This window comes from Macrobrachium nipponense, chromosome 8 (assembly GCF_015104395.2).
Source record: "Macrobrachium nipponense isolate FS-2020 chromosome 8, ASM1510439v2, whole genome shotgun sequence".
In the NCBI taxonomy this organism is placed as follows: Eukaryota; Metazoa; Arthropoda; class Malacostraca; order Decapoda; family Palaemonidae; genus Macrobrachium; species Macrobrachium nipponense.
The window spans coordinates 30,886,932-30,913,107 of NC_087203.1; the positions used below are offsets into that span (position 1 = coordinate 30,886,932).

A 26,176-nucleotide genomic window follows, 5' to 3' on the forward strand; every position below is an offset into this window, starting at 1 on the left:
CGTCATCAAAATGTCTGGTTTTCGGAGCCTGGGGGACGACGAAGTTGTGGAATTCCAGTGTAAGTCCTCCGACAAGGGGCTGGAAGCCACGATGGTTACTGGGCCGTCGGGCTCTGAATGCCGGGGCTCACATCGGAGACCCATGAGCAAGAAGCGATTCAGGAAAATTCGGTAAGAGAGAGAGAGAGAGTGGTAGGTGGGGGTTGGCAATGGCCAGGCGCCTTCCTTTGTTTTTGGAGGGGTCTCTCAGAAGAGATTCCGGGGAAAATAATCGAGAAATTTGTTTATGGAAATTCGGTACGGCAAGAATACCGGCGAAATATGTAGAGTTCCCGAAGGATTGGGTCTGTTGGATTACCTCCCCGTCATTGTTTCATAAGGTTGGACTATTAGCACTGATGTCCACGGTCTATACTCTGGTTTTTTTTTTTTTCATCTGTCCACCCGCCAGTGGTGTTTGCGTATGGTAACACTGCGTCCCGGGCTTTAGATAGTTACGCTATGTGTAAGTTAGGTAAATAAAAGGATATCTGGGTGTACAATTGCAACTGAAAAGTGTTCGAATAATTTACTGTATGCGAATTACACCGTTAATACTCGAAATAGGATATTGTTATTATTGTTGAATGTAGGCTGAATGTCGCTATCTAAAGCCCGGGACGCAGTGTTACCACACTCAAACACCACAGGCGGGTGGACAGATGAAAAAAAAAAAACCGAGTATAGGCTGATTTCATATCTGGCTTTGGAGTTCGGTGATGCATGGCGTTTTGATAGAGTACTTGTCACCAGCGTTTCCTCGCTTTTACTCTTGTTGTTACTTCATACTGCTTCAAGGGAGCAAACCCCACCCGCACCCCTACAATACAATTCCTTTCATCGCCCGGCTGAGAGCTGGACGCATTAATCTTGATTGAGGAAACAACAGGGAGTGAAAAGGATCACTATTTTATGCTTGTAAACCTTCCTTCATAATTGTCTTAACCATTTGTTTCATTTCCTTTCTGTTTTGTTTCAGAAGTAGGTATAACTACGAGTTGGTTCAAAGCTATGAGAAAAGTAGTGCCCTAAGCACCGAGAGAATTTGTCAGATCTTTTTATATCTGTGTAGTTTATTCAAAGTAATATCGATATTGACTTTTTAGTTCTTTTAACAATTTACCCAACCTTACGTTGCTCCCAAGCTGTATTTTTTCTTCTTCTCAATGCTACATTGATCGCATTTGAAAAATTCACAACAATAACATTCGATGACGGTGCTGTTCATGACCCACCTTCCTCCTATGGTCGAAGTCTGTTACTTGTTGACGGCTTATTCAGGTCCCGCACCACTTCCATAGAGCTCGCAGGACCCCCCCATGATCAAAATTAACATTTTATTCATCGGATGTGTTTAATCCCACTGCAAATTCCACATTCACTGTTTGATCTTCCTTGTCATAGCATCTATTAAACAATAAGTTTTAAGTTTCTTTTTGAAAGACTTCAAATCCTCAGTCTGCCTCGGTCCAAGAGGAAGTTTGTTGTATCTTGGATAAATCTGGAAAATTTGGTCAACAGAAACAAAGCAGACAGAAATTATGACATTGCCGACTAGAATTATTGTTTTCTCAGCTGCGCCTAAAAAGCTTTGCCACATTCACAGTACCAAAATATTGTATTAGTGTTGGCAAATGCTGACTCGTATACATAAATACATAAATGGCAGGAAATAAATATATCTTTCGTTACCGCAGCACTAAGGATCACCTTCAGCTGACGCTGAAAAGGAGGAATTTTACATGCAAAGATAGGGCGACCATTTATTTGACTTGCGAAAGGGGGACAAAAGTATATACGTATATAGTAACCCCATGCGCACTTGCACTTATGTTGAGTCGTTGTAAATTCAGAAGTTTAATACATAAGTATATTCAATGACAGGTGATGATAAATGAGGAGATCTATCAATCCGTGTTTTTCTTAAGACATTATCGCTGACTTTTTAAGGTCTATCATTGGTGTTTTTATTCAGACATTATTGCTGACATTTTAAACAGAAAATTATTCTTTAAATTTTAAGAAAAATTACAGACATTATTTAAAAAGAAAAAAAAAATCTTGCATCATTCTTTGGCGTATTTTTGGCTTGATTTGATCTTCACTAAGTATATTCAATAACAGGTAATGATAAATTGTTTATCAATGACATTGCTTTTATTCAGACATTATTTATTGCTGACATTTACAATAAAAATTAATCTCTAATTTTTAAGGAAAATTGTAGTAATTACATGAAAAAAAGAAAGGTCGAAAGGGGGACATTAGGGCGTCCCCCCAAGACCACAATTTTTTGGGGATAAAGAGTCAAAAAGAGGGACTGTCCCCCTCAAAGGAGGACGTATGGTCACCCTATGCAAAGGAGACGTCATTAACGTTCGAGATAGTTGGGTAGATATTGTGAAAGCAGCATCGTATAGGATCGTTTTCTTATATAGAGAATGTCAGCTACATTCCATGCTCGTTACTCCCGTAGGGGGTAGTGTCGTCAGTGCACCTCATGTGGTGAACTGTAGGCATTGCTTAAAGTTATTTGCAGCTAGGTGCCGAAACTCCAACCCCCTTTCGTTCCTTTCACCATACCTCCGTTCATATTCTCTTTCTTCCATCTGACTTCCCTCCCTCTCCTGACAATTGATTCATAGCGGCACTGCGAGGTTTTCTTCCTGTTACACCTTTCAAGCCTTTTACTGTCGGTTTCCGTTCCAACGCTGAATGACCTCATAGGTCTTTTGCTTAAATTCTATATTCAATTCAATGATCATTATCTAAATCAAGTGGTGTTATTGTCCTATTCCAAAACCAACGATCGTCACTCCAAGGCCTAAGGTGTCAGTACTTTTCCAGGCAAAACTATAAGAGCAGGGAGTCGCCGTGGGATGTCAAGTCTTCCTGTAATTGAAATCGCCTGGCCAACAAACCGGGGTCCACTGTAACTTTGGCTAAACCACATTGGAATCCTATACCCATCAATAGTTAACTAAGTTTTAAGAAGAGGTCCCTTACGCCTAGACTAAAGAGCCAAGGCCAGGTTAAATCAGAGTAAACTCCTCATGTGTCTGCACGACATCGTCCTTTGATTTCTATGACATTTATCTATTGATTATTATTAATTTGCTTGTTTATATGTTGTTTTATACACCTCTCTTTTTCTTTTACTAATTCTAAATGTTGTTCTTGCATATGAAATGTCATGAACAATAACTCGATCCTATGTATGAGAAAAGCATTTTTTATCCTTATTTACAAGGTGGAAATCGTGATTCTATTTCGCTATATAGTACCGTAGCCATGACGTCGGGGGTCACGTGATCGCCCGGCCCACAACAAAGATGTATCTCCATAAGAAATTAAAAGGCTCGGGTTTGAGTCTCCCATGAAATAATTTGATTAAGAAAAACAAGTATTTATATAATTTTATGTAAAGAATGCTGCTTAGTTGTCATTTATTTTATAATCACCGAGTATTTTTTACATACTGTTGTTGTATAAATTTGTATAGTTCTCAGGCAACATATATGGGTCTCCATGCTAAATTTCCTCTATTAACGATTTTCAGGCCGTTTCAAATTCGACCCCGTTCATTTATGACGGATCGAAGACAGACAAGTGGCCCTGGCAACGGTGGTGACTGCGTCACGTCGCGGTACTCTATTTACGAGATAAACATCACGAAAGATATATTCACAATTTTAGTATATACATCAAACAAAAAAGCTGTCACTTTTTTTTCGTCCTCCCCATTTCTCTCTCTCGTTTTTACCCTCACATCCACAGACTAAATGTTTGTTCATTCACAATCTCCATTTTTCATTCTCTCTCTCTCTCTCTCTCTCTCTCTCTCTCTCTCTTCTCCTCTCCTCTCTCGTCCTCTCTCTCTCTCTCTCTCTCTCTCTCTCTCTCTCTCTCTCTCTCTCTCTCTCTCTCTCTCTCTCATTTATCCACGGAATTGTCATTGTCTCGTCAATAGAAGACGACAGGGGGAAAATCATTTTACGGGACAGTAAGCAGTCCTTGTCACAAAATTCCCTTTGTCCAACATGATAGGTAATGTTCCTTCAATAGTGTCTGGTGGAATAGGAGGCGGCCTTCGTTGAAGGGGAAGGTTGGTGTGGGGTGTGTGGGGGGGGGGGGGGGGGGGGGGGCGGGGGGGGGGGGGGGGGCGGTGATGGGCAAGACCAAACTGGAGGCAGACGGCCGGAAGCAGCGAAGATGAGGACTCCGATTTATCCTGGATACGTGTAGTGTTCTGCGTACACACACACACACACACATATACATACATATATATATATATAATATATATATATATATAATATCTATATATATATATATATATATATATATATATATGTATATATATAATTATATTATATGAAATATATAAAATTATGATTGAATATCAGTGCAAATTGAGCATTAATGATTTTGTGACATTTTTCATGCTTCTGTTTCCAAGCGTTATCGTCTCCCACTGTCCGGTAAAGAAAAAAAAAAGCTTATTTATGGTAAATAAGATTTTTTTTTTTTTACCGAACGGTAGAAGCCAGTAAAACAAAGAGAATGCTACATAAATTCGAAAACTTTAGCCACAAAAATATTAGCGCCGAATTTGTGCTGATATTCAACCATAATCCTATGCGGAAAACTATCCTAAAAGTGTGTGTTTATTTTATGTTGATTTCAGATGAAAATAAAAACAGTATTAGTGAGTAAAAAAACTATTTGATTATGATGTGGCTTAAAAAGGATCGAAAAGGGATAGAATGTAGACCTGTTAACAAAGTTAAAAAAAAAAAAATAAATGAGTGCTATCCAAAGGCCTGATCATCTGAAGAGAAGGGAGAATAATGAAAGGGACTTATACTTTCTAAAGTGGTAAGGACATTGATTGAGGAACATGTAGAGAATGCCGAAGAAAGAAGAACTAGTGGAATTTTAGGGCCTTATGTTGAAGATAAAGGTGAATGCTAAAGTGTGACGAGCCTTCTGTGTAGATATGCTATGAAGTAGGTAATGCAGTTGACCTTTTTTTGGCAGAGGCTTCATCCACAAATCAATAGGTCTAGTATAATGTTGACAGAGACCATTGTCTTTTTCTATCCAACATAAATTGTACTTCTTTAATCCTCAGACTGGTTGGCTCTTCAGGGGTTAACTTGTTAATTTCCATAGTTTATTTTTGTATGTTACCAGTCCTGTGCTTATCTCCTTTGGATGAGACCCTCCACAGTTATTCAAACATGAGGTATATCACTGCTTATGCAAGAGGAGCTGAGCACGATTTGCAAGAGTTGGGATCAGCTGTTCTGTAGATAACGATTTTCATCTTTCCAGGTGCTATAACTGTGGGGAGTTTGCCAATCACCTTGCAGCCAAATGCTCAATGGGGCCTCAGCCTAAAAGGTGCCATTACTGTAAGAGTGAAGATCACCTAATAGCTGACTGTCCTCAGCGCCCTGAAAAGGTAAGTGGAAATGGGGGATAAACAGATATACCATAGCTGGGTTTGTTATGTGGAAGAAAGTCTCTATATTCTGATAAGTAAATTTACTTTCAATATTCACCCAAGTCCATGGGTGCCCACATGTAGGGGCAAGGGTGGCCACTTGCCCCCCCCCCCCCCACCCCCCTTCTCCTGAAATCCTGTGACCACAGGAGTTTAGAGTTCCTTTTCAAATGAACAGTGACTAACTTGAAAAAAAATGTCTTACATTTAACTACATCACTTTGTTTTCCTTCCATTCTACAGTACATTTTTCCATTTAAGTAAATCAAAGGTAGTCTTATTATATTGTATAAGATTTGTATGCAGTATATAACTATTATTCTTTCAAGAAATTTTTTATTTCAGTTGAACAGTACTTTATGGAACTATTGGAAAAGGTCAGTGTCACGTTCTGTGTTTTTTTTATTGCATCTTACTTCACGTAAATTATTGGCATTGTAATTCCACTGCATATATAATATATATATATATATATATTATATATATAATATATATATATATTATATATATATATATATATAATATAATTTGCCCCCCTTTGGAAAATATGCTGTGGGCACCCATGCTTGAGTCACTTTTCAGGTCTAATACAAAATAGTATCAAAGTTTTATTCAGTATCATTGATGCCATGTACATGTTAGCATCAGAAGAGGTGCTAAATTAGTTGCTACGATGTATGGGTTTCATTTACACTTAGCAAATTCTTAAAGACGAGTATGTAGGCCTTGAACAGATTTCAGTCGATTTGATCTCAAAATCTCTCGCACTGTTATGTTCCTGGATAAATCAAATTATTGTTATAAATGTGTATATTATATAGTGTATCGTTATGCACACATATACAAGCTCAAATTAATGAATGAAGAAGACCATTATTTTGTTTGTATTCGATGAATGATGAAGACCATTATTTTGTTTGTATTCAATGCCAGCTCAAAGCTAGAACCATCTAGCTTACAATATACTTTGGATTAGTGTAGCCTTATTTTTAAGAAACAGTAAGTTCCAGACTGGGTGGCAAACTTGTGATGGCAGTGAAGTTCACCAAATGGCAATATTGCTATTTGAAGTAAGAGGATGGAACCTTATTTAGCATTCAATAATATTCAGAATAGAACAAAAACAAAGGATAATGGGTAGACATGAATTTGGATGCTTGGAAAGGTTACCTTCTTGATACCACATAATATCAATTTTACACAAACTTTTCTTCCTGGGATGAGACCAGACATGGGCACCCACAGCATATTTTCCAAGGGGCAAATTATACATATATATATATATTACATGTTGTAGAATTGCGATGCCAATATTTTAAGTGAAGCAAGATAAAGAAAAAATACAGAAAGTTAAATTGACTTTTCAATAGTCCCATGTACTGTTTGACTGAAATCAAACATTTCTTGAAAAAGTAATGCAGTTGTAGACCATACAATACAATATGATTAGGATACCTTTAATTTACTTAAACAAAGAATTCACTGTAAAATGGAAGAAAAACAAAGTGATGTAGTTAATTAAATGTAATAAAGGTGCATATACATATATATATATATATATTATATATATATATATATATATATAAATATATATATATATATATATATTATATATGTATATAATTTTTTTCCAGGATTCTGGGCGTGTGGGGGAAGTGCACCCTTCCCCATATGTGCAGGTGCCCTTGAGGCCAGATAACAGAATTTTTCTTAATTTCTTTGGCTTGTCAGTCTGGTTCTGCTAATTTTCTAGATTACCCTTCTCTCAATATCCTGCAATAAAGGGATTTTGACGAAGGAAAAATCTATTTCTGGGGGAAGACCTGTGTTGCCCGGTGAAATGTTCCTGTAGCACACATTTCTAGGTATAAATAGATGCTAAATATACCAAAGAAAAAGCTAAATGGAATGCTGAAGTTACTACCTCCAGCTCGCTCACCTATTGAGGATGTCGGTATAGACAAGGGCGAGTGGAAGCCACTACCACAGATATTCTGCCAATTAGAAGTCTCCTCCAAAATCCCTCTCTAGATAGGTGCCATTACAACGTCTACCTTCCGCTCGCTACTACTACAACATCTGCCCGGAAGCTCATTCCTGAATTACGCACCCAAGCTTGGGCCAGCTAAAGGGCGGGGGACCAGGAAAAGAGAGGGATGGGTTCACCGGGCGACACAGGTCTTCCCCCAGAAATAGATTTTTTCTTCGTCAAAATCCCTTTTCTGGGTTCGACCTGTGTCGGCCGGTGAAATAGTATCAGAGAATTGGCCATACAAGCTTGGTAAATCACAAAATTTTATCGATATATATAAGGAAAAATTAAATTTTCTTAAAATTATGTTTTAATAACCAATGTAAAATTAGCAAGTTACAAATGGTAAACAAGGGATCAAATATGACCAAATCCATACTATCCTGGGAAAAACAACAGGTAAGGAATACACAAACAAACAATTATGAACTATGTACATGTCCAGGTAGTGGGTTGAAGAGCAATCCAGACCAGAACATAAGGCAGACAGGAAGGGGTTACAAGCGAGACAGGTAGGTGAGAGTGAGTATCAAAAGAAAAATTAATAGCAAAATAATAGAATACAAAAATAGAGTTTTCTGGGCTCAGCTCGTGTCGCCCTATGAAAGTTACCTTAATATCACTTTCTAGGCAAAATTAATTAAAATTACCAGAGAAAAAACAAAATTAAGAAAATGTCAGTAAAACTCTATAAAGAAGTGTCGGTATGAGAATATAGGCGAGTGGGATCACTACCACGAGTTATTCACCATTTAGACCTTCCAACATAAAATCCCCACCAGAGAGAGCTGATACGAAAGGGTGATGCGGCCGCTACTACTACTACTACTACTGACGCCACGGACAGCAGCGCCCCTAGCGGTCATCCTTAATCATTAGGTTTACACACTTGAGTGCTTTTTTCTCTCGTGCTGTGTTTTTTCGTAATTCTACCTTGTATTCATCATGGAACGTGCAGCTATCGCATCGGCTAAGTTAAGTGCCTCATAAGTAGTATTTTACTGTATTTTAGTCTTCCAGGGACCAGTATTTTCCTTCTTAATAGGTCATATACGGTCTCCCGGTTGACTCGTGGCGGCGGCATGCCGCCTCGTGTTAAGATTTCCCGGTCTCCCATACTGGGACATCTTATACTTATGGGCTTACTATATTACGTTCATCGTTTATTACATCGTTTTCATAGCTAGGACAGCCCTTTTACCATTTCTCTTAGTTTGGTATTTAGGGCTATACTGTGTTTCTGGCCCAGCATCCCGGCTCTTGCTCTTCATCGGCTATCGCTGGCTCCGAGTAGTCAACTGTTCCTCGGAACAGATTGCCTCCTCCTGGGCTTCTTTCTCTTTTACTAAAAGTGTCTTTTCCCCCTTTTACGATGTATTATTAGTATTATTTAGGGTGTTAGGCTAGCCTAGGTGCATGTACCTTGTGTGGTACAGTCTGGTTCACGTGGCCCCTCCATGGTTGTGTTGCTATCGCGGCTTAGGCCACTTGCGATCACGTGTCCCATAGCACCTTACCCTTCCCCTTCCCTCCCTACCAGGTATAGGGAGGGGTCTGGGGGACTCCTTGGTTGCCATGACAACCACAGTAGCCTTCCTCCCTCTCTCTCTGAGGAGGCCAGGAGCTCCCTCCCAGCTGGGGTACAGGGCGACCACTTGTCTCGGGTACCGGGTCACCGAGCGGGTAGTTGTAGGGACGGGGAGGGGTAGGCCACCCCCCCTCTCTCTCTCTCCCGCCGCGTTACGCCGGGACCCCCACCTATTGCTCAGTCCCACCCTTCCCCTACTGTAATGAACGGAGCCTCCGTTGAAGCCGGGGGCCCCTTTGGTTATAGTTTCGTCTGGCTCCGCCAGCGGGCGGGGTGGTCATTACTAGTGGTCTGTTGCTTGCCTACTATATCCACTTTTTTCCGCTACCAGAGGAGAGCTCGCTCCTTACTCGGGCACTCTTCTAGTAGACGGGGAAAAAATTTATACTTCGTTATAAATATAAGGATGTACCCTAATTTTACGGTGAATTTTAGTTTTAATTTATTTATGTGTACCATCTCCGTCGTTCTCCGTCGTGGTTTCATGGCTCCCCACCACACCTGGTTGGATATTTTTCTCCTGTCTCCGGCGTAGCCTTAGACAACTCCAACCGCCTAGTTACCACACGTATTATGGCGGGGCTCTGGTTTAATCTAACTTTCACGCTCCGGCATGCAGCGGAGCAATGTTAGGCTGTAAGTGTGCTCCTGATACTTATTTATCTTTCCACTTACAGGCTACCAACTGTCAGGTCCTGGGGTGCAACGCGACTCTCTACGACCCCTGCGCCCATGAGGAGTGTAGGACTCACGCCCCGTGTGCCACTACCCACAATGGTCTGATCGTCTGGCACCCAGAAGCCTGCACCATATGCTACGACCTTGTTAGTCAGCTGTTGGGGGGGGTAAGTCTACTCTTAGACTTCTTGGTCGTATCACTAATAACACTTAGTTATAAGCTTGTTCAACCCTGTCTCCGCCGCTAGAAGCTTCATTTCGCCTTCTCTTTCAGGCTGCCGCCGTGAAGGAAGTCGCCTTGGCAACCCTGAAGGCTTGGGTGGGCGGCTTCGGGAAGAACGCCGCCAAGGGCCAGCCATACATTCTCGACAAGAAGCTGGCCGTTCAGATCTTCCCCGGTGGCAAGTCGACCGGCTATGTTGACCCCATCTCGGCAGCCCCGCCCTCTCATAGCTTCGATACAGCAGGAGGTGCAGCAGGGCGTTCGGGTCCGCCTCCATGTAGGAGCCGGTCCCAGATGTGGCGAACTTGGACCTGAACATCGAGCCTATGGCGGTAGGGGCAGAGGATTTGTTGGTTGAGGTAGGTGTGTCGGGCGCCCAAGGTCTTTCCTTGGGCGCTCCTGGATCTTCTTCTCCTGTCCCTTCTACTGCTTCTTTCCAAGGTTTTACGGGATCTGAGATCCCTGCCTGCTCTCCCGCTCTTTCTGTACCCCCGAAGGTGAAGGGGACAGAGAGAACAGAAGACCCTCCACAAGACGACTTCTAAGAAGTCGTCGTCATCTTCTTCAGCAAAGAAGTCTACGACTTCCTACGCTGACGCGGTGAAGGCAAAGCCGAGCTCTTCGTACTCTAAGAGCTCTAGAAGCAAGGCTTCTAAGGAGAAGGCTCGCGCTCCAGCCGAGCCAACGCCTTCTCCGGCCTCCACCGCATCCACTCCGGTAACCCCGGGTTGGAGTGGAGTGGCGGGACCAGGCTCCTTTGATCCCACCGCCTTCTCTGGCAGTGGTGATGCAGCAAGTGGGGCAGAGATGGTGGCTCGCAGGTGTCCGCCCTCGACCAGGTTTGAACAGATGTTTGCGCAGCTGTCAAACACCCTCAGTCAGTCTGGCCAATCCATTCAGGATCTCTCTAACAGAGTTAGAGAGCAAGAGGACCGTGTTGCTGGCTTTTCTCAGGTTCCTCAGCCAAAGCTCCCCCGTAGCAGTACTGGCATTCTGCAGTTACCTCCATACGAATCCCTACCAGCCTTCTCCATGGCTAACCCATGGAGAGTGGCCGCTTATGCTCCATTTAAGGACGGCATGATCTCTGTCCCGGAGGGTGTGGAACTCGAAGAATTGAGGACTTTGAGTTTTATCCTCCTGGATTGACTCAGCCTTTCATTGGGTATGCTAGGCTGACCGTGGCTGCTCTCACTAGAGAGGATAAGATTTCCCGAGAAAACGTGCTGTATAGTAGGGAGCACGCCACAGCGGGAATGGGTTCACTGCCTAGAGGATTGGGAGTGCCAACACTAAGCTATAGGCTTTCAAGAGTCCTTTCACTATTTTCGCGACGGAGGAGGAGGCTTCTCTTCCGTTCGCTACCAAAATAGTGGAAGCGACTCTTCAGGCAGTCCTCAAGGATGAGCCCATGCCACAGCTGAGGGAAGCTGAGTCTACTTCTCCGCTCTTTCCCAGCCTTTGGAGAATTGTGGGAGAACTTGCCTGCCACGTTCACGATTGGTAAGCTTAAGCCAGACTGCGCAATGGACCAGTTTGGCGAGAAGCTTCCAAGGCTGCCTGATACTCTGATTCAGGCTGAGTTTGATGCTCGAACTAGATTTGGGAGGTCCCTTAACTCCCTAATCATCACAGAAATGGCTGCCCTGTCTTATGGCACAGAACCGCTATTCAAGATTCTGGGCCAAGTCACTCAGCTCCAGACAGTACAAGTGATGCTTTCGACTTCTTCCAAAACTAGGAGGAACTGCCGAAAGCACGTTCTGCAGGAGGCCACTATCAGGCACGAGCCTAATAGACTCCTGGCTTCCAGCATGTGGGGTGCGGACCTCTTCCCAGAGTCCGCTGTAACGAGGTGCACCACGAGGCTGCTAGGCTCAACCAGAGCCTTAGGGCTAGGTGGGGCATCTCTTCCAAGAGGAAGCAAGAGACCGCCCCTGCTGCTGGTAAGAAGCTTAAGAAGTCTGGTAGAAGGTTCCAGCCTTACCAGAAGCAACAGCAGCAACAGCAGTTTGTTCAGGCCGTCCCAGTTACCCAACAGGGACAGCCATCGACTTCAAAACAGGCTCAACCCATCCTCCTGTTGTCTCCTCAGTCTCAACCGTCAACCCCATACGCAGTCTCGCCGGCCTTCAATCTAGTATGAAAGCCAGGCTATCCCAGCCTTTAATAGGTTTTCTAGGGGTAGCAGGGCGAGGGGCCACTTTCGCCAGCGTGGCACAGGGAGAGCTGCAAGAGGAAGACAATTCAGAGGAGGGCGCGGAGGTCAACCCGCCCAACAACAGTCAGGCTCCCCAGGTAGGAGGGAGGCTTGTTCCTCTTCCGTCACAGGTGGGGGTTCAGCAAATGGGCACAGAGCATCGTGTCCAAAGGATTGGGTTGGAGTGGATCAAAGATCCCCCTCCAATCAAATCATTTTATCAGGAACCATCAAAGGAATTGACAGATTATGCGGAGGAACTCCTTCAGAAAGGAGCTATTGCGAGAGTCAAGCATCTAAAATTTCAAGGTCGCTTATTCAGCGTGCCAAAGAAAGGCTCAACAAAAAGAAGGGTAATCTTAGACTTGTCAAGCTAAACTCTTTTCATTCGTTGCGACAAGTTCAAGATGCTTACCATCTCGCAGGTACGGACCTTACTTCCCCGTGGGGCCGTCACATCCTCCATCGATCTTACGACGCATACTATCATATCCTATAGCCAGGCACTTGATTCGTCCATTCCTAGGCTTCAAACTAGGAAATCAGACGTTCTCATTCAAAGTGATGCCCTTCGGTCTGAATGTAGCCCCCAGGGTATTCACGAAAATAGCAGAAGTGGTAGTTCAACAGTTGAGAACTCAAGGGATAATGGTAGCAGCATACCTCGGACGATTGGTTGATCTGGGCACCAACAGTCGAGGAATGTCTCAAAGCCACAAAAAAGGTAGTTCAATTTCTGGAACATCTGGGGTTCCAGATAAACAAAACGAAATCCAGACTTACTCCAGAGTCTCGTTTTTCAGTGCTAGGAATCCAATGGGATTTGTCTTCCCACAATCTGTAAATTCCAGTGGCCAAAAAGGAAAGAAAATAGCCAAGTCTGTGAAACAATTTCTCAAATGCAAACAAACATCAAGGAGAAACCAGGAAAGAATCCTAGGTTCCCTTCAGTTTGCTTCAGTAACAGACATCCTCCTGAAAGCAAGGCTGAAAGATATAAATCGAGTTTGGCGATCGAGAGCAAACGCCAAATCTCGAGACAAGTTGTCAATAATTCCACAGATCCTTCGCAATCAGCTAACGTCCCATGGACAAAAGTGAAGAACCTTGCCAAGTTAGTACCCCTTCAATATCCCCTTCCAGTGCTTAATCATTCACACGGATGCCTCCCTGTTCGGATGGGGGGGATATTCTCAATTCAAGCAAAGTCAGGGACTTGGTTAGCTCAGTTCCGCCAGCTTCACATAAACGTCCTGGAAGCAATGGCAGTATTTCTTACCCTGAAGAGACTCCTTCCCGAAGAAGTCTCATCTAAGACTAGTTTTGGAACAGTGCAGTGGTAGTACATTGCATCAACAGAGGAGGGTCCAAATCCAAACACGTAAATCATGTCATGATAGCTATCTTTGCGCTAGCAGGCAAGCACAGATGGCATCTGTCCGCCACTCACCTGGCGGGGTAAGAAATGTGATAGCAGACGCTTTGTCCCGGTCAGTCCCTCTGAATCAGAATGGTCCTGGACGACGGGTCATTCCAGTGGATATGCCGGAGGGTCCCAGGTCTCCAAGTAGATCTCTTCGCCTCACAAGCGAACCACAAGCTTCCTTGCTATGTGGCCCCCAACCTGGACCCTCTGGCTTATGCCACGGACGCCCTGTCGTTAGATTGGAATCAATGGAGAAAAATTTATGTTTTTCCTCCAGTGAATCTTCTTTTGAAAGTCTTGAGCAAGCTGAGGACTTTCAAGGGACTAGTAGCTCTGATTGCTCCAGACTGGCCAAAAAGCAAACTGGTATCCCCTGCTTCTGGAATTGGGTCTCCGACTCAACGGATTCCCAATCCCAAGCTGTCGCAATCAGTACAAATGAGGACTGTGTTTGCTTCCTCAGGAATTCTTCAGACCCTAACTTTATGGACTTCATGAAGTTTGCGGCTAACAAAGATGCTAACATTGATCCCAAACAAAACATCCTCTTCCTAGAATCAGATAAAAGAGAGTCAACTATTAGACAATATGACTCAGCTGTTAAGAAATTAGCATCCTTCCTGAAAGAATCAAACACTACAACCATGACAGTCAACTTAGCTATATCCTTTTTCAGGTCCTTGTTTGAAAAAGGCTTAGCAGCTAGCACTATTACTACTCATAAATCGGCTTTGAAGAAAATCTTTCAGTTGGGTTTCCAGATAGACCTAACAGAATCTTACTTTATGTCCATTCCCAAAGCCTGTGCTAGACTTAGACCTTCTCAAAGGCCTACTGCAGTTTCATGGTTCTTAAATGATGTCCTCAAACTAGCCTCAGATACTGACAACTCGTCTTGCACATTCATAATGCTTCTTAGAAAGACGTTATTCTTATTAAGCCTGGCTTCAGGAGAACGAATTTCAGAACTGTCGGCTCTATCCAGAGATGCGGGTCATGTGGAATTCCTCCCCTCAGGAGAAGTTCTACTTGCACCGGATCGTAGTTTTTTGGCTAAAAAAATGAGGATTCCCCTTGCAAGGTGGGGCTCCTTGGAATCATCCCACTTCCGCAAGATCCTTCTCTCTGCCCAGTATCAACTTTAAGAGCCTTTCTATCTCGTACATCCTCAAGATCCTCAGGTTCTCTCTTTATGAGAGAAAAAGGTGGTACTTTATCAGTAAAAGGAATTAGACAACAGATCCTTTACTTCATTAAACAAGCCAATCCTGATTCAATTTCCAAAAGCACATGACATCAGAGGAGTAGCCACCTCAATTAATTACTTCCAACATATGAACTTTGAGGATCTTAAAAAGTATACTGGATGGAAATCACCGACAGTCTTTAAACGTCATTACCTAAAGTCCTTGGAATCTTTAAAATTTTCTGCAGTAGCAGCGGGAAACATTGTTTCTCCAATACTTGTATAGTAGTCGTAGTATAGATCCAGGTCTCCTTTCTACCTACCTCGTCCAACATGCCTCACCCTATTGCCATGCTACTCGGATACTCTAGCCTTAGCCGCTAGAATCATATTGGTGGATTGTCCCTTATTTTTTTGCTAGGGACATCCACTGCTATTGTACTTATAATGTACTTCAGTGTTTCTACCCTTATTTTTATGCTAGGGTAGAACACAATGTGTTTGTATATTATGTAAATATCTTAATTAAGTGAATCAAATTTTGTTATTTTGCCATTACATTACTGGGTATTACTATGTTTAATATAAGTTAATTTTTAAGTACTTTATATTGATTGCTTTCTTTATCATGTCATTGTTTTAGGATAAGTTAGCTTTAAGTACTTTGTTTGTATACTGTAATGTCCCTGATTCACTTATATTATATATCTCTTTTTTACAACTGATTTCATTGTCCTTATTCCCATCTTGTCGTTTCTCTGGTACACTTTCATAGGCCGACACGAGCTGAGCCCAGAAAAGGGATTTTGACGTAGGAAAAATCTATTTCTGGGTGATTGGCTCGTGTCGCCCTATGAAACCCACCCTGTCTTCTTTTACCCACCCTGCAGGACAAGATGTTCATAGATTAAGGATGACCGCTAGGGGCGCTGCTGTCCGTGGCGTCAGTAGTAGTAGTAGTAGCGGCCGCATCACCCTTTCGTATCAGCTCTCTCTGGTGGGGATTTTATGTTGGAAGGTCTAAATGGTGAATAACTCGTGGTAGTGATCCCACTCGCCCTATATTCTCATACCGACACTTCTTTTATAGAGTGAGCGAGTCAGTTTTACTGACATTTTCTTAATTTTGTTTTTCTCTGGTAATTTTAGATTAATTTTGCCTAGAAAGAATGATATTAAGGATACTTTCATAGGGCGACATGAGCCAATCACCCAGAAATAGATTTTTCCTACGTCAAAATCCCTTTATAAAACTAGGCCATATCAGGGGAGACAATGCTCCCTGCAGCCACTGCTGAATATTTAGGGCCTCTAAATTCTCAGATAGTGGCGTTTAAATACTGTCGGGGATTTCCAACCATATATTTTTTAAGCTCCTCGAAATTCATATTATGAAAATAATTAACTGAGGTAGCCACTGCCCGGATTGCATGGACATGAGAGACTGAATCCGGATTGGCTTGTTTAATAAAATAAAGAATTTGTTGTCTGATTCCTTTCAAGGAAATGGTTCGCTCTTTTTCTCTAATAAAAAAGAGGACCTGAAGACCTTTCAGAAGTTCTGCCCAGATAAGATTTTAATGTAACAATAGGACACAATGATGGGTCCTGTGGGAGAGGTACAATCTTCCATGGAGACCACCTGTTTTGTGGGTCTTTATTTTTTGCTAGGAATTTCCGATCTGGGGAGAGCAGAACTTCTCCTGACAGGAGGAAATCAATATGATTTGGTTCTCTAGAGAGCCGACAGTTCAGATATTCTGGCGCCTGAAGCCAGACTCATTAAGAATAATGTTTTCCCGAGAAGGGTTATATATGAGTATGAATCATTATCAGTGTCTGAAGCTAACTTGATTACTACATCGTTTAAAAACTAGGAGAACCGTATGGGGCGGTCCACTGGTCTCTCAGACGGGCACATGCTCGAGGGATAGAAGAGAAGTACGAATCTGTCAAATCAATATTAAAGCCAAGCTGAAAAATCTTCCTTAAGGCAGATTTGGTTGTGTAGTAATGGTACTAGCAGCCAGACCTTTTTCAAACATGGTTCTAAAGAACGAAATTGCCAGATTCGTAGTCATCTTTTGGGCATCTGATTCTTTTAGAAAGATGGCCAATTTCTTTACTGCGAATCATACTGTCTGAGTGTTGACTCTCTTTTATCTGATTCTATGAACAGGATGTTTAGTGGATCGACACTAGCATCCTTTTGGGCCGCAAACTTCATGAAGTCCATAAAGTTAGAACATTAGAATTCTTGAGGAAGCTGACACAGTCCGAATTTGTACTACTTGAGTCAGTTCTGGACAGGGAATCCGTCTGGGACGGAGATTCAACTCTAGTAGAAGAGGAAACCAATTGCTCTTCGGCAGTTGGGTGCAACCAATGCTACCTGTCCTGTGAAAGATCTGAGTTTGTGCAGACTTTCATCAGGAGGTTTACTGGTGGAAATAGGTAAATTTTCTGCCAACTGTTCCAGTGTATGGGACTCGCATCTGTGGCGTGAGCTAGAGGGTCCAGGTTGGGAGCCACATAACACGGGAGTTTGTGATTGGACTCCGTGGCGAACAGGTCTACCTGAAGGCCCGGGATTTGATTGCAAATCCAACTGAATGACTTCATGTCCAAGGACCACTCCAACTCCAGCGGAGTTGTTCTGGATATAGAGTCTGCAATGACGGCGGGGGAAATTGTAGTGGTACTGATTTGGAGAGACTCCGGACTTCTGTCCATGGACGGAGTCTTTTCTTTAATATCGGCGGAATCAGGAGATTTTGTCTCTGAACTTGTTGGCTCTTTTCCGCCAAACTCGATTGATATCTTTCAGTCTGGCTTTCAACGAACATCTGTTATTGAGGCAAACTGAAGAGAATCTAGAATTCTCTCTTAGGTACGACGAGAAGCCCGTTTTTTCTTGAGGCATTGTCTCGTAGCTTTCGCTATCTCTCTGCGCTTTTTTGGTGGGAGAGATTGTTTGTGTGTAGGTCCCATTGAATTCCCAACCATTGAAAGCGAGACGCCGGAATGAGGCGGAACTTTTCCTTATCTGGAAACCCAGGTATTCTAGGAATTCTATTACTTTGGCTGTTGCCTTGCAACATTCCTCGTCATTGGTTGCCCAAATGAGCCAGTCGTCTAGGTAAGCTACTAACATTACCCCTTGAGCGCTTAGTTCTTGAACTACTGTCTCCCCTAGTTTGGTGAATATTCTGGGTGCTATGTTGAGCCCAAATGGCATGACTGAACGAGTAAGCTTGTTTTCCTAGTTTGAAGCCTAGGTATGGAGAGAAGTTTCTTGCTATCGGTACATGATAGTAAGCGTCTGTAAGATCGATAGAGGTGGTGATGACCCCACGGGGAAGTAAGGTCCGCACCTGCGAGACGGTCAGCATGCGGAACTTGTCGCATTGAATGTAAGAGTTGAGACGGGACAGGTCCAGAATCACTCTTCGTTTGTCCAAGTCCTTCTTCGGTACACTGAACAGACGTCCTTGAAATTTCAGGCGACTGACTTTCTTTATTGCCTTCTTTTGAAGAAGATCTTTGGCATGGTCTAGCAGGTCTATCATTGGAGTCTGGTGAAAACTGACTGGTGGAGGAGGCCCTCTTATCCATCTCTACCCCAGACCTTTCGATACAATACTGTAGGCCCATGGACTGAAGGTCCAATGGTCCCAGGAGAGAAACAGTCTCCCGGCCACCTGCAGAGTCTCACTGACTGGTTGAGGTCTTACTTCCTCTGCCTCCTCTGAAGCCTCTGCCTCTAGAGCCAGCTTTCTGTTGGCCTCTTGTGATTCAAAGGAGGCATTGAAAGCTGGGGAAGTTACAAGAGCGGCCGAACTCGAAGGCTGTTGAGTCGGTTGACTCTGTAGCAGAACAAACTGTTGTTGTGGCTGAGCCTTGGATGTCGAAGGCTTGTTGATCTGGGAGACAAGAACTGCCTGCATTACTGTCTGAGGCTGAGAGGACTGGAAAGGCTGGAACTTCCTAGACCTCTTCCTACCTTTGGATTGTGGTCCGGGGGTCTCAAACTTCCTTTTGAAGGGAAGTCCCAACGGACACGGAGGTTCTGGTTAGCTCTAGCCGCCTCGCTGAGGACACTGTTAACCATGTCCTCAGGAAAGAGGTTGGCACCCCAGATTGACAACTTTATGAGCCTGTTCGGCTCATGCCTGATGGAAGCATTAGCAAAGACATGCTTCCTGTAGGCTCGTCTAGCCACTATAAAGTCATACAGGTCCGTTTGAAAAGCCTGTAATAGTGACTTTGTCAGGACCCGGAACAGAGGCTCATCTGCAAAGACCGTAGCCGTCAACTCTGCAGTGGTGACTGACTTAATTGTCCTGCTCACCCTGCTTCTTGCTTCAAATTCTGCCTTGACCATGGGGTCCGGAATTCTAGGTAAACGTTCACTGAATTGTGTGGAGGCACACTCCGGGTCAAGTTTGCCCACCGTGAACGTTGCCTGAGCCCCAGCCCAACACTCAGGTCTTCGGGGAAGAGCAAGGAGGTAGCCTTTGTCTCTTTTAGCTTGGGCATAGGCTTTTCCTCCATTCCGGCTTGTAGTGTCAATTCTGCAATCTTTGACGTGCAAGGAGTCGGAACGTCATTTGGCACTACAAACATGGTATAGCAACCTTTATGGGGTGTCAACTTGGTGTTGACACACTCCCAATCCGTGAGGGTGCGGACTCATGCAGACTGAGCCTGGTCCCTAGGGTAGATAACCGTCTCTTTCGGGACTTTGTCTACCCTGACCAGTGCTTCCTCGGCTAGTCTAGAGTAGCCCGGGAAGGGGAACTGTAGGCCCTGCGGGAAGAACTCATAGTCTTCCACAGGTCGGGTTCTGCAACCTTCAATCGTAAGCTTGCCCTCTGAGAACGGGGCATGCAGAGCCAACCGCCACGAGTTGCTGTTCTCGAATGGTGGAAGCTTGGACGCATCCAGCACCGCAAAGGACTGCGATGTGTTTCCGGATTGGAGGAATCTGGTCACCAATTCCTCCTGGGCCTAAACCTCTTGGTCAGAGACATGATGGACTGGCCCGATGTCTCTAGACCTGAGGCGAGTTGAGTGGACATCGATTCGAGTCTCGAGTCCACTACCTCGCTCATCTTCCGCATGAGAAGATTAGCGAAAGCCTCTTGGTCGAAGCCAGACTCCGCCGGTCTGGCTTTGGAAGACTTAGCTCTCGACCCCTTGGATGGGGGAGTAGCTTTAGTCGAGGAAGTCGAAAGCTTGGAGGCCAATGACGACCTGGTGGAGGCTGCCAGGGAAGGCTTGGTTGGTTTACCCGCCTTCGGTAGGGATCTCGTCTTCAAGGATTTAACCTTGGGGATCACCGAGCCCAACCTATTCCAAGTGGGGGTGGACTTCACAGGGAAGCCCTGAAAGGAAGGAGAAGGAGTTGCACTAAAAGGGAGACTACCTGCCTCACTTACTTCCCTACCTACCTCCTGTTCCTCGGTGGCCATAGGCTCTCGGTGCAGGCTGATGGTTGCCACCTCCTCCGTCATGGCATCACACAAGCCCTCTTGGTCCTCGGGGGGGGCTGGGTCTCCTGGCGGATACGCTTGATGATGGGAGATGCCACTGACGCCGGTACTGCTGCCGAAACTGGAGCGTTGGGGTAGAGGTGGTGTGCACAGCTCCTCCGACAGCACGTAGGGTTGGTCGGCTGTCACATTCCTGCCAAACCCCCCTACCCAGGCCTTAAGGGCCGACATCGAGGAGGTCTTGAGCGCCAAATCAACCTGTAAGAAATAACCAAATTAGGTTCCCCATTGCCGAGGAATTTTCCCCAACCTAAATGTGTAACAGAAAATTCAGAGTATCAATGAGGCGAGTATGCTACCTACCAACTCATCTGTTACTATCTTAACTAGATCGTAACACACCGTACAGGCTTCCGGGTGCCAGACCACGCGTCCCTCCAAGTAGATGGAGCAGTTGGCATGAGACCGGCCAACCTGATGCCCAAACGGCCTGTACAGAACGGCCGGACAACCCGACTCCTGGCATCAGACCATCTGTAAGTTGAAAAGATAAATGAGTATCGTCAGATAATACTGCTGGAGTTGATTCCAGCAGTATGAGTACACTTCAACTAGAAAATTAACCAGCTAAAGGCAATATCGAGTATAATTTTCAACTTACATACTTGTTATTATAAAGCTCTGGATGTCTCCGCCTGCTCTGGAATCCATACTAGGGATCGTCAAAGCTACAACAAGCGGAGAGGGCGTGATACGAGCAGAACAGGGGAATAAGGCAAAACCTAAGCCTGAGTCTGATCGCACCGGAGTAGAGTAGCGAAAATAGTAGGCACGCTCTCTGAGCCCAGTTCCGCCCCCACCAGGCCCGGAGACGTACCAACAGAGAACTTAATAAAACAAAATTTCTTAACTATAAAAACTCTGAATGCCTCCGTCTACTCCAGAATCCATAATCTCGTTATCACAATAGCTAAAACTGGCGGGGTTGGGCTGATACGAGCAGAACAGGGAAAATAGGTAAAACCTAGGCCTGAGTCTGATCGCACCGGAGAAGAAAAGCAGTTCCAAGTAATTAGAAACGCAGCTCTAAGCCCAGTTCCGCCCCACTAGAGTGGGGAAGCGGTGATAACAGAGGAGTACGGAAAACAGAGCGGTGGAACAGTGATATGTACAATCCGGCATATAGCCTACTGGCGGGTGTAATGGTAGACCCCACCTCGCCAGAGGACACATAGACCCGGAGACATACCAAAAGAGATTACGTAATCTACTAATCATCCAATCTCCTCCGACTAATACCCTGGATTAAGCTCTACGCTCTAGCTGTCGTTCATCGGTAGGATTACTAGGGCAGCAAGCTAACTAGGCAGCGCTGGAACGAGTCCGGGGGGGGGAATGTCTGGAGGAGAGTGGACGAGTCGTGATCACCTGGCCACAGCAACCGATTGGTGACCGACCACCTCTCGGGAGCCGTAAACTAGCCTACCACTAAAGGGGCAGAAGACAGTAGGCCAACTGACATCCTAAAGGGGTCAATGGCCCAGGCTACACTCAACAAAAACAATACGAAAATAATTGATGAGGAATTACTGGAAGAACTGCGAAAGGGAGGGGGGGGGGGCAGGGGGTGAGGGATGCAACACGCTAAGATCCCAGTCTAACCCTCTGAGATCGGTAAGGATCCGGTCAGGTAGGCTAGTATGGCTCCAAAGGACGTCATGAAGAGGACGGATAGAACCTAACTCAACCCTCCAAAATCGAATCATCCGATCTGGTCAGGTACAATAGTTCTAGGCCCTACAAGCATGACAAGAGAGAGAGACTGTCCTAGACCACCCTCCAAGCAAACATAGCTGTCTGGTCGGGTGGCAGTAAAAGGGGCCACAGGGTGGAGGGATATACAAGATCGCCTGGCCTACCTTCCAAAACCTAGCCTAGGTCTGGTCGGGTAGGCCAGGGAACGACAACGCGAGAACTTCCAACCTCATCAAGAAAACAATATTGAATAGTTTATCACAAGGTGCATAAAATCAAGTGTATTACTGACTATAATCAAAAACTACACTAGAAATATACATGCATGAGTACCGTGAGAGAGAGAGAGGACTCTTCCTCTTCCAACAATGACTGGCGTACTGCTAGGCTAGCCTAGAAGCCAAAAACACAATAGTCGCGCATAATGTAAGAAGCATATAACCGTACGTACAAAGGGGAACAAACACGCTCCTGAGGGGCTGAGGATAACAAAAGGCTAAAAAACGAAAGTTAATCGTAAAATGAAGGCCTCAGAATACGTCAGGAGCAAGATGGGCCCTAAAATAGGCAAAATACGTAAGGACAAAACTCGTAAAAGTAAGGCTCCAGAAAACGACAGGAGCGAGAATAATGAAAAGAATACAAAAATAGTAGCCCAAATAGTAAAGTGCTAAACGGCGGACAAAATATCTCACGAGATAAAAGCTGAGAAAATCACGCACACTGCGAGTCATGCACCCAAAATGGTGGATCGAGAGAGGCGTCATACCCGGTTCATGAAAACAAAAGGACTTAAATAAAGGGCCAAAATTGAATGCATCGTGCCCCAACAAGATTTAAAAACGATAACTGGAATAGTACTCAACTTAAATGAAGAAGCTTGGGACTCTAGAGAAGACATGCTTCGTCACAAAACACTTCCTGGGGACAGCAAAAAACAGCGCGTGTGAACACTATACGTGCTAAATCAGGAATGAGATTTCGGGCAGATGTTGTAGTTGTAGCGAGTGGAAGGTAGACGTTGTAATGGCACCTATCTAGAGAGGGGTTTTGGGAGGAGACTTCTAATTGGCAGAATATCTGTGGTTTGTGGCTTCCACTCGCTCTTGTCTATACCGACACCCTTAATGGGTGAGCGAGCTGCAGGTAGTAACTTCAGCATTCCATTTAGCTTTTTCTCTGGTATATTTAGCATCTATTTATACCTAGAAATGTGTGCTACAGGAACATTTCACTGGCCGACACAGGTCGAACCCAGAAATAATCTTTAGTTCCTGGTGAAGGCCCTGTGACTGTTAGTTAGACCATTGGACTTAGCAAAATTAAAATGAAAATTAAAATGAAACTTGTTTGTTCTTAGGATTAACAGAATGAAAATTAACATAATGAAGCTGCATACAAAAAATATCTATGAGCGATGGGGCATCTGAAGGTTAGAAATAAAATTCAGATGGGTAGGTTGGGAGTAGCTGGAATGTGGCATCTATCATTTTTTTGACAGTTGTCAATGTAAATATGTTACCAGAACATGACCATAAACATGAAGAGGCCATTTCAGTGTACAAAAATAGCTAGGAATTGTTGCTTACAATAACTGAAGATAAATTAGAGGTGTACTACACCATTGACATTGGCATCACCACATCATCTAATCACAGGAGACAAGAGCTTCATTACATAGAGGTTTATCTGTTTAAGCTCCACCTCCACTGCTGTTATAGAAGACATGAATTTCAAAGCCTCACATTAAGAGCCAAACCTCCACCTCATGATATCACTTACCCAGGATGACTAGTTGGTATCTTGTAAAAGGATGAACAAAGCTAAACACACAAAATCAGACTGTATTCTTTGTTCAGAGCAGTTTGGACTTAATGCCAGATAACCATAGTTGTTTGGAATGGACTATGAAGTAAGAAATGATAAGATTTTTAAGCAGTCAAATAATGAATAAATGGTGTTATCATTTGTCTGTGCTCATACATATATACTGTACAATAGGAATCCCTTAATCATATGAGTATAGAAATATGTACTTTTGAAACATAAATACAGCATACATAGTATTAAAAAATGTCCATCTACTATGTAGATACAGTAATATCTTTGTTTCTATAGTACTGTAGTGTAACATATAGCATAAAATGTAGAAACTGGCATTGAAATTTATTCTTCAATTTTTATTTAATTAAAATTTCATTACCACTCATAACTTTCAATGTTCTTGAACGCGATATAGTACTGTACTATATTGGTAATTTTGAACACAGTTTTTCCCACTTTCACAGGGGCGAGGAGGACCAGATGATCCAGATTCAGAATTAGGGGAAACTAAAGTGTAGTGATTCCCCGGAATGGTGCTGTGATCACAAATACACCTGCCCTTTGCATCATGACAGTTGACAAGGAAGTGCAAGGGATAAGTATGTACTCTTGTGTTGCATCAAGAAAGGCTGTGCCAATTGTTAAATGTTGGACAATGCTAACAAATATATACAGTACTGGAAAGCTGTTGTTGTTGCAGGTTAGATTGTCATCAGATGAATAGAAAAGCTAAAGACTTGTATTTTTGTGGTTATAATCAGTAATATATTGACCCCTCAAAATACAGAATTTCTAGTAAGATTTTTCATGCTCACATGGGCACTATTTTTATTGGCTTATCAATTGTTGTGCAGTTATACATTTAATTGTCTGTATAAATGGCATTGAGCAGATGCCTACCAACTTATTTACCTGCCTACAGAATTAATTTGTGAAAAATGTTGATATTAAATTATTTAGTTTTAGATAAACACCTTCAAATGCAGTATATCATTTGTGAAAGCAAAAATCTACTTTATCGCACATTGTTATCTTAGGGACTGTGGAACCATTCTTACAACTATTTTGGGATTAACGGAATTTGCCTGCATTTCTGATATATGCGCTGCTTACATTTTATCAGTAATGTTCCCCAAACTTAGAAATTGTAGGAAACCTTGTTTATTTATTTTTTTTGTCATTTTGTTTTATCTTTCTTTTTGTAAGCATATTTCAGAGTGAATGAAATAAGTTGAACAATCCATTCTTTTTAGTTGTAATTTTATTGTCTGTAAACTCGCTTTTCATTATTTTAATAAAGATTGAAAATAACTCGTGCTGGCATGGAAATTTAGTTGTTTCGTATCGCAAGTGTTCGTAACTGCATGTGAATCCACATAAGGTTTTGTATTGCATAAACTAATTAGACTTCCCACACTAGGCAGGTCAGACAACAGCTGTGCTCTACCTGCTAACTCAGCTAATGTTAGGTTCTCCATAATCAAGGTGGAAGATATTAATTTCTTTACTTCATTACTTCCATTTAGAAATGGTATATATGCAAAGAAAATAACAAATCCAGCAATATTTTTAGTATAAATCCTATATTTGTATTTTTGTAAGTGCTTGATTTTTCATATCACCATCATATACTTCAGATAGTTTTAATATACTACATATATTTTAAGTATAAATACAGTTGTCAAACTAGAAAGATATAATACCTTCATACAATACTATATTATTCATATAAAATAAATTAATTTTTGTGCTATTCCATCTACATTGTTTCAGATAATTCAGAAAAAGACTGAGCAAAAGTTTTAGAACAATAAAAAAAATTATTACCTGATCTCTAAAATTTATATGGCAAACCCTATTGTCCCAAAGTATTTAACCATGGCATGGAGATTGCATGACATTTGCACCATCTGGCATATTAGGGTTGAAGCCAAATCCTGAAATTAACAATTTTGGTTTGTAATGCAGTGAAAATGTGGCTTTTTGTTAGAGCATTACCAAGTTTTTTTTTTTTTTTTTTTTTTTTTTTTTTTTTTTTTTTTTTTTTTTTTTTTTTTTTTTGTGTGTGGGGGGGTCAAGTGTTGCTTTGCCAGTACTGTGTGGAATACTTCAACCCATAATCTCTAAGAAGCAATGTGCACAATCCCTTTCAGACGAAAGTATTTCATATTCAAGGATTTTTTTTTTTTTTTTACCAATGTAGCAGAGCCATTTTTCACGC

The 26,176-nt window shown here is 43.0% G+C and overlaps 1 protein-coding gene across 1 annotated transcript; it reads left to right on the plus strand.

Moving 5' to 3' along the window:
* Positions 1 to 25,951, plus strand: LOC135223227 (protein lin-28 homolog). Its single transcript, XM_064261720.1, has 3 exons — positions 1 to 171; positions 5,377 to 5,506; positions 24,420 to 25,951. Exons 1-3 carry the CDS (start codon positions 11 to 13, stop codon positions 24,471 to 24,473), a joined length of 345 nt encoding a protein of 114 aa, XP_064117790.1. The 5' UTR covers positions 1 to 10; the 3' UTR covers positions 24,474 to 25,951.
* The last annotated feature ends 225 nt before the right edge of the window (positions 25,952 to 26,176 follow it).

Bases quoted from the DNA above. Each gene is read 5' to 3' on its own strand.
- LOC135223227 (XM_064261720.1), top strand. From the start codon at position 11: ATGTCTGGTTTTCGGAGCCTGGGGGACGACGAAGTTGTGGAATTCCAG. The intron at 172-5,376 runs GTAAGAGAGAGA...TCATCTTTCCAG, and splicing joins AAGCGATTCAGGAAAATTCG to GTGCTATAACTGTGGGGAGT. The intron at 5,507-24,419 runs GTAAGTGGAAAT...CCACTTTCACAG, and splicing joins GTCCTCAGCGCCCTGAAAAG to GGGCGAGGAGGACCAGATGA.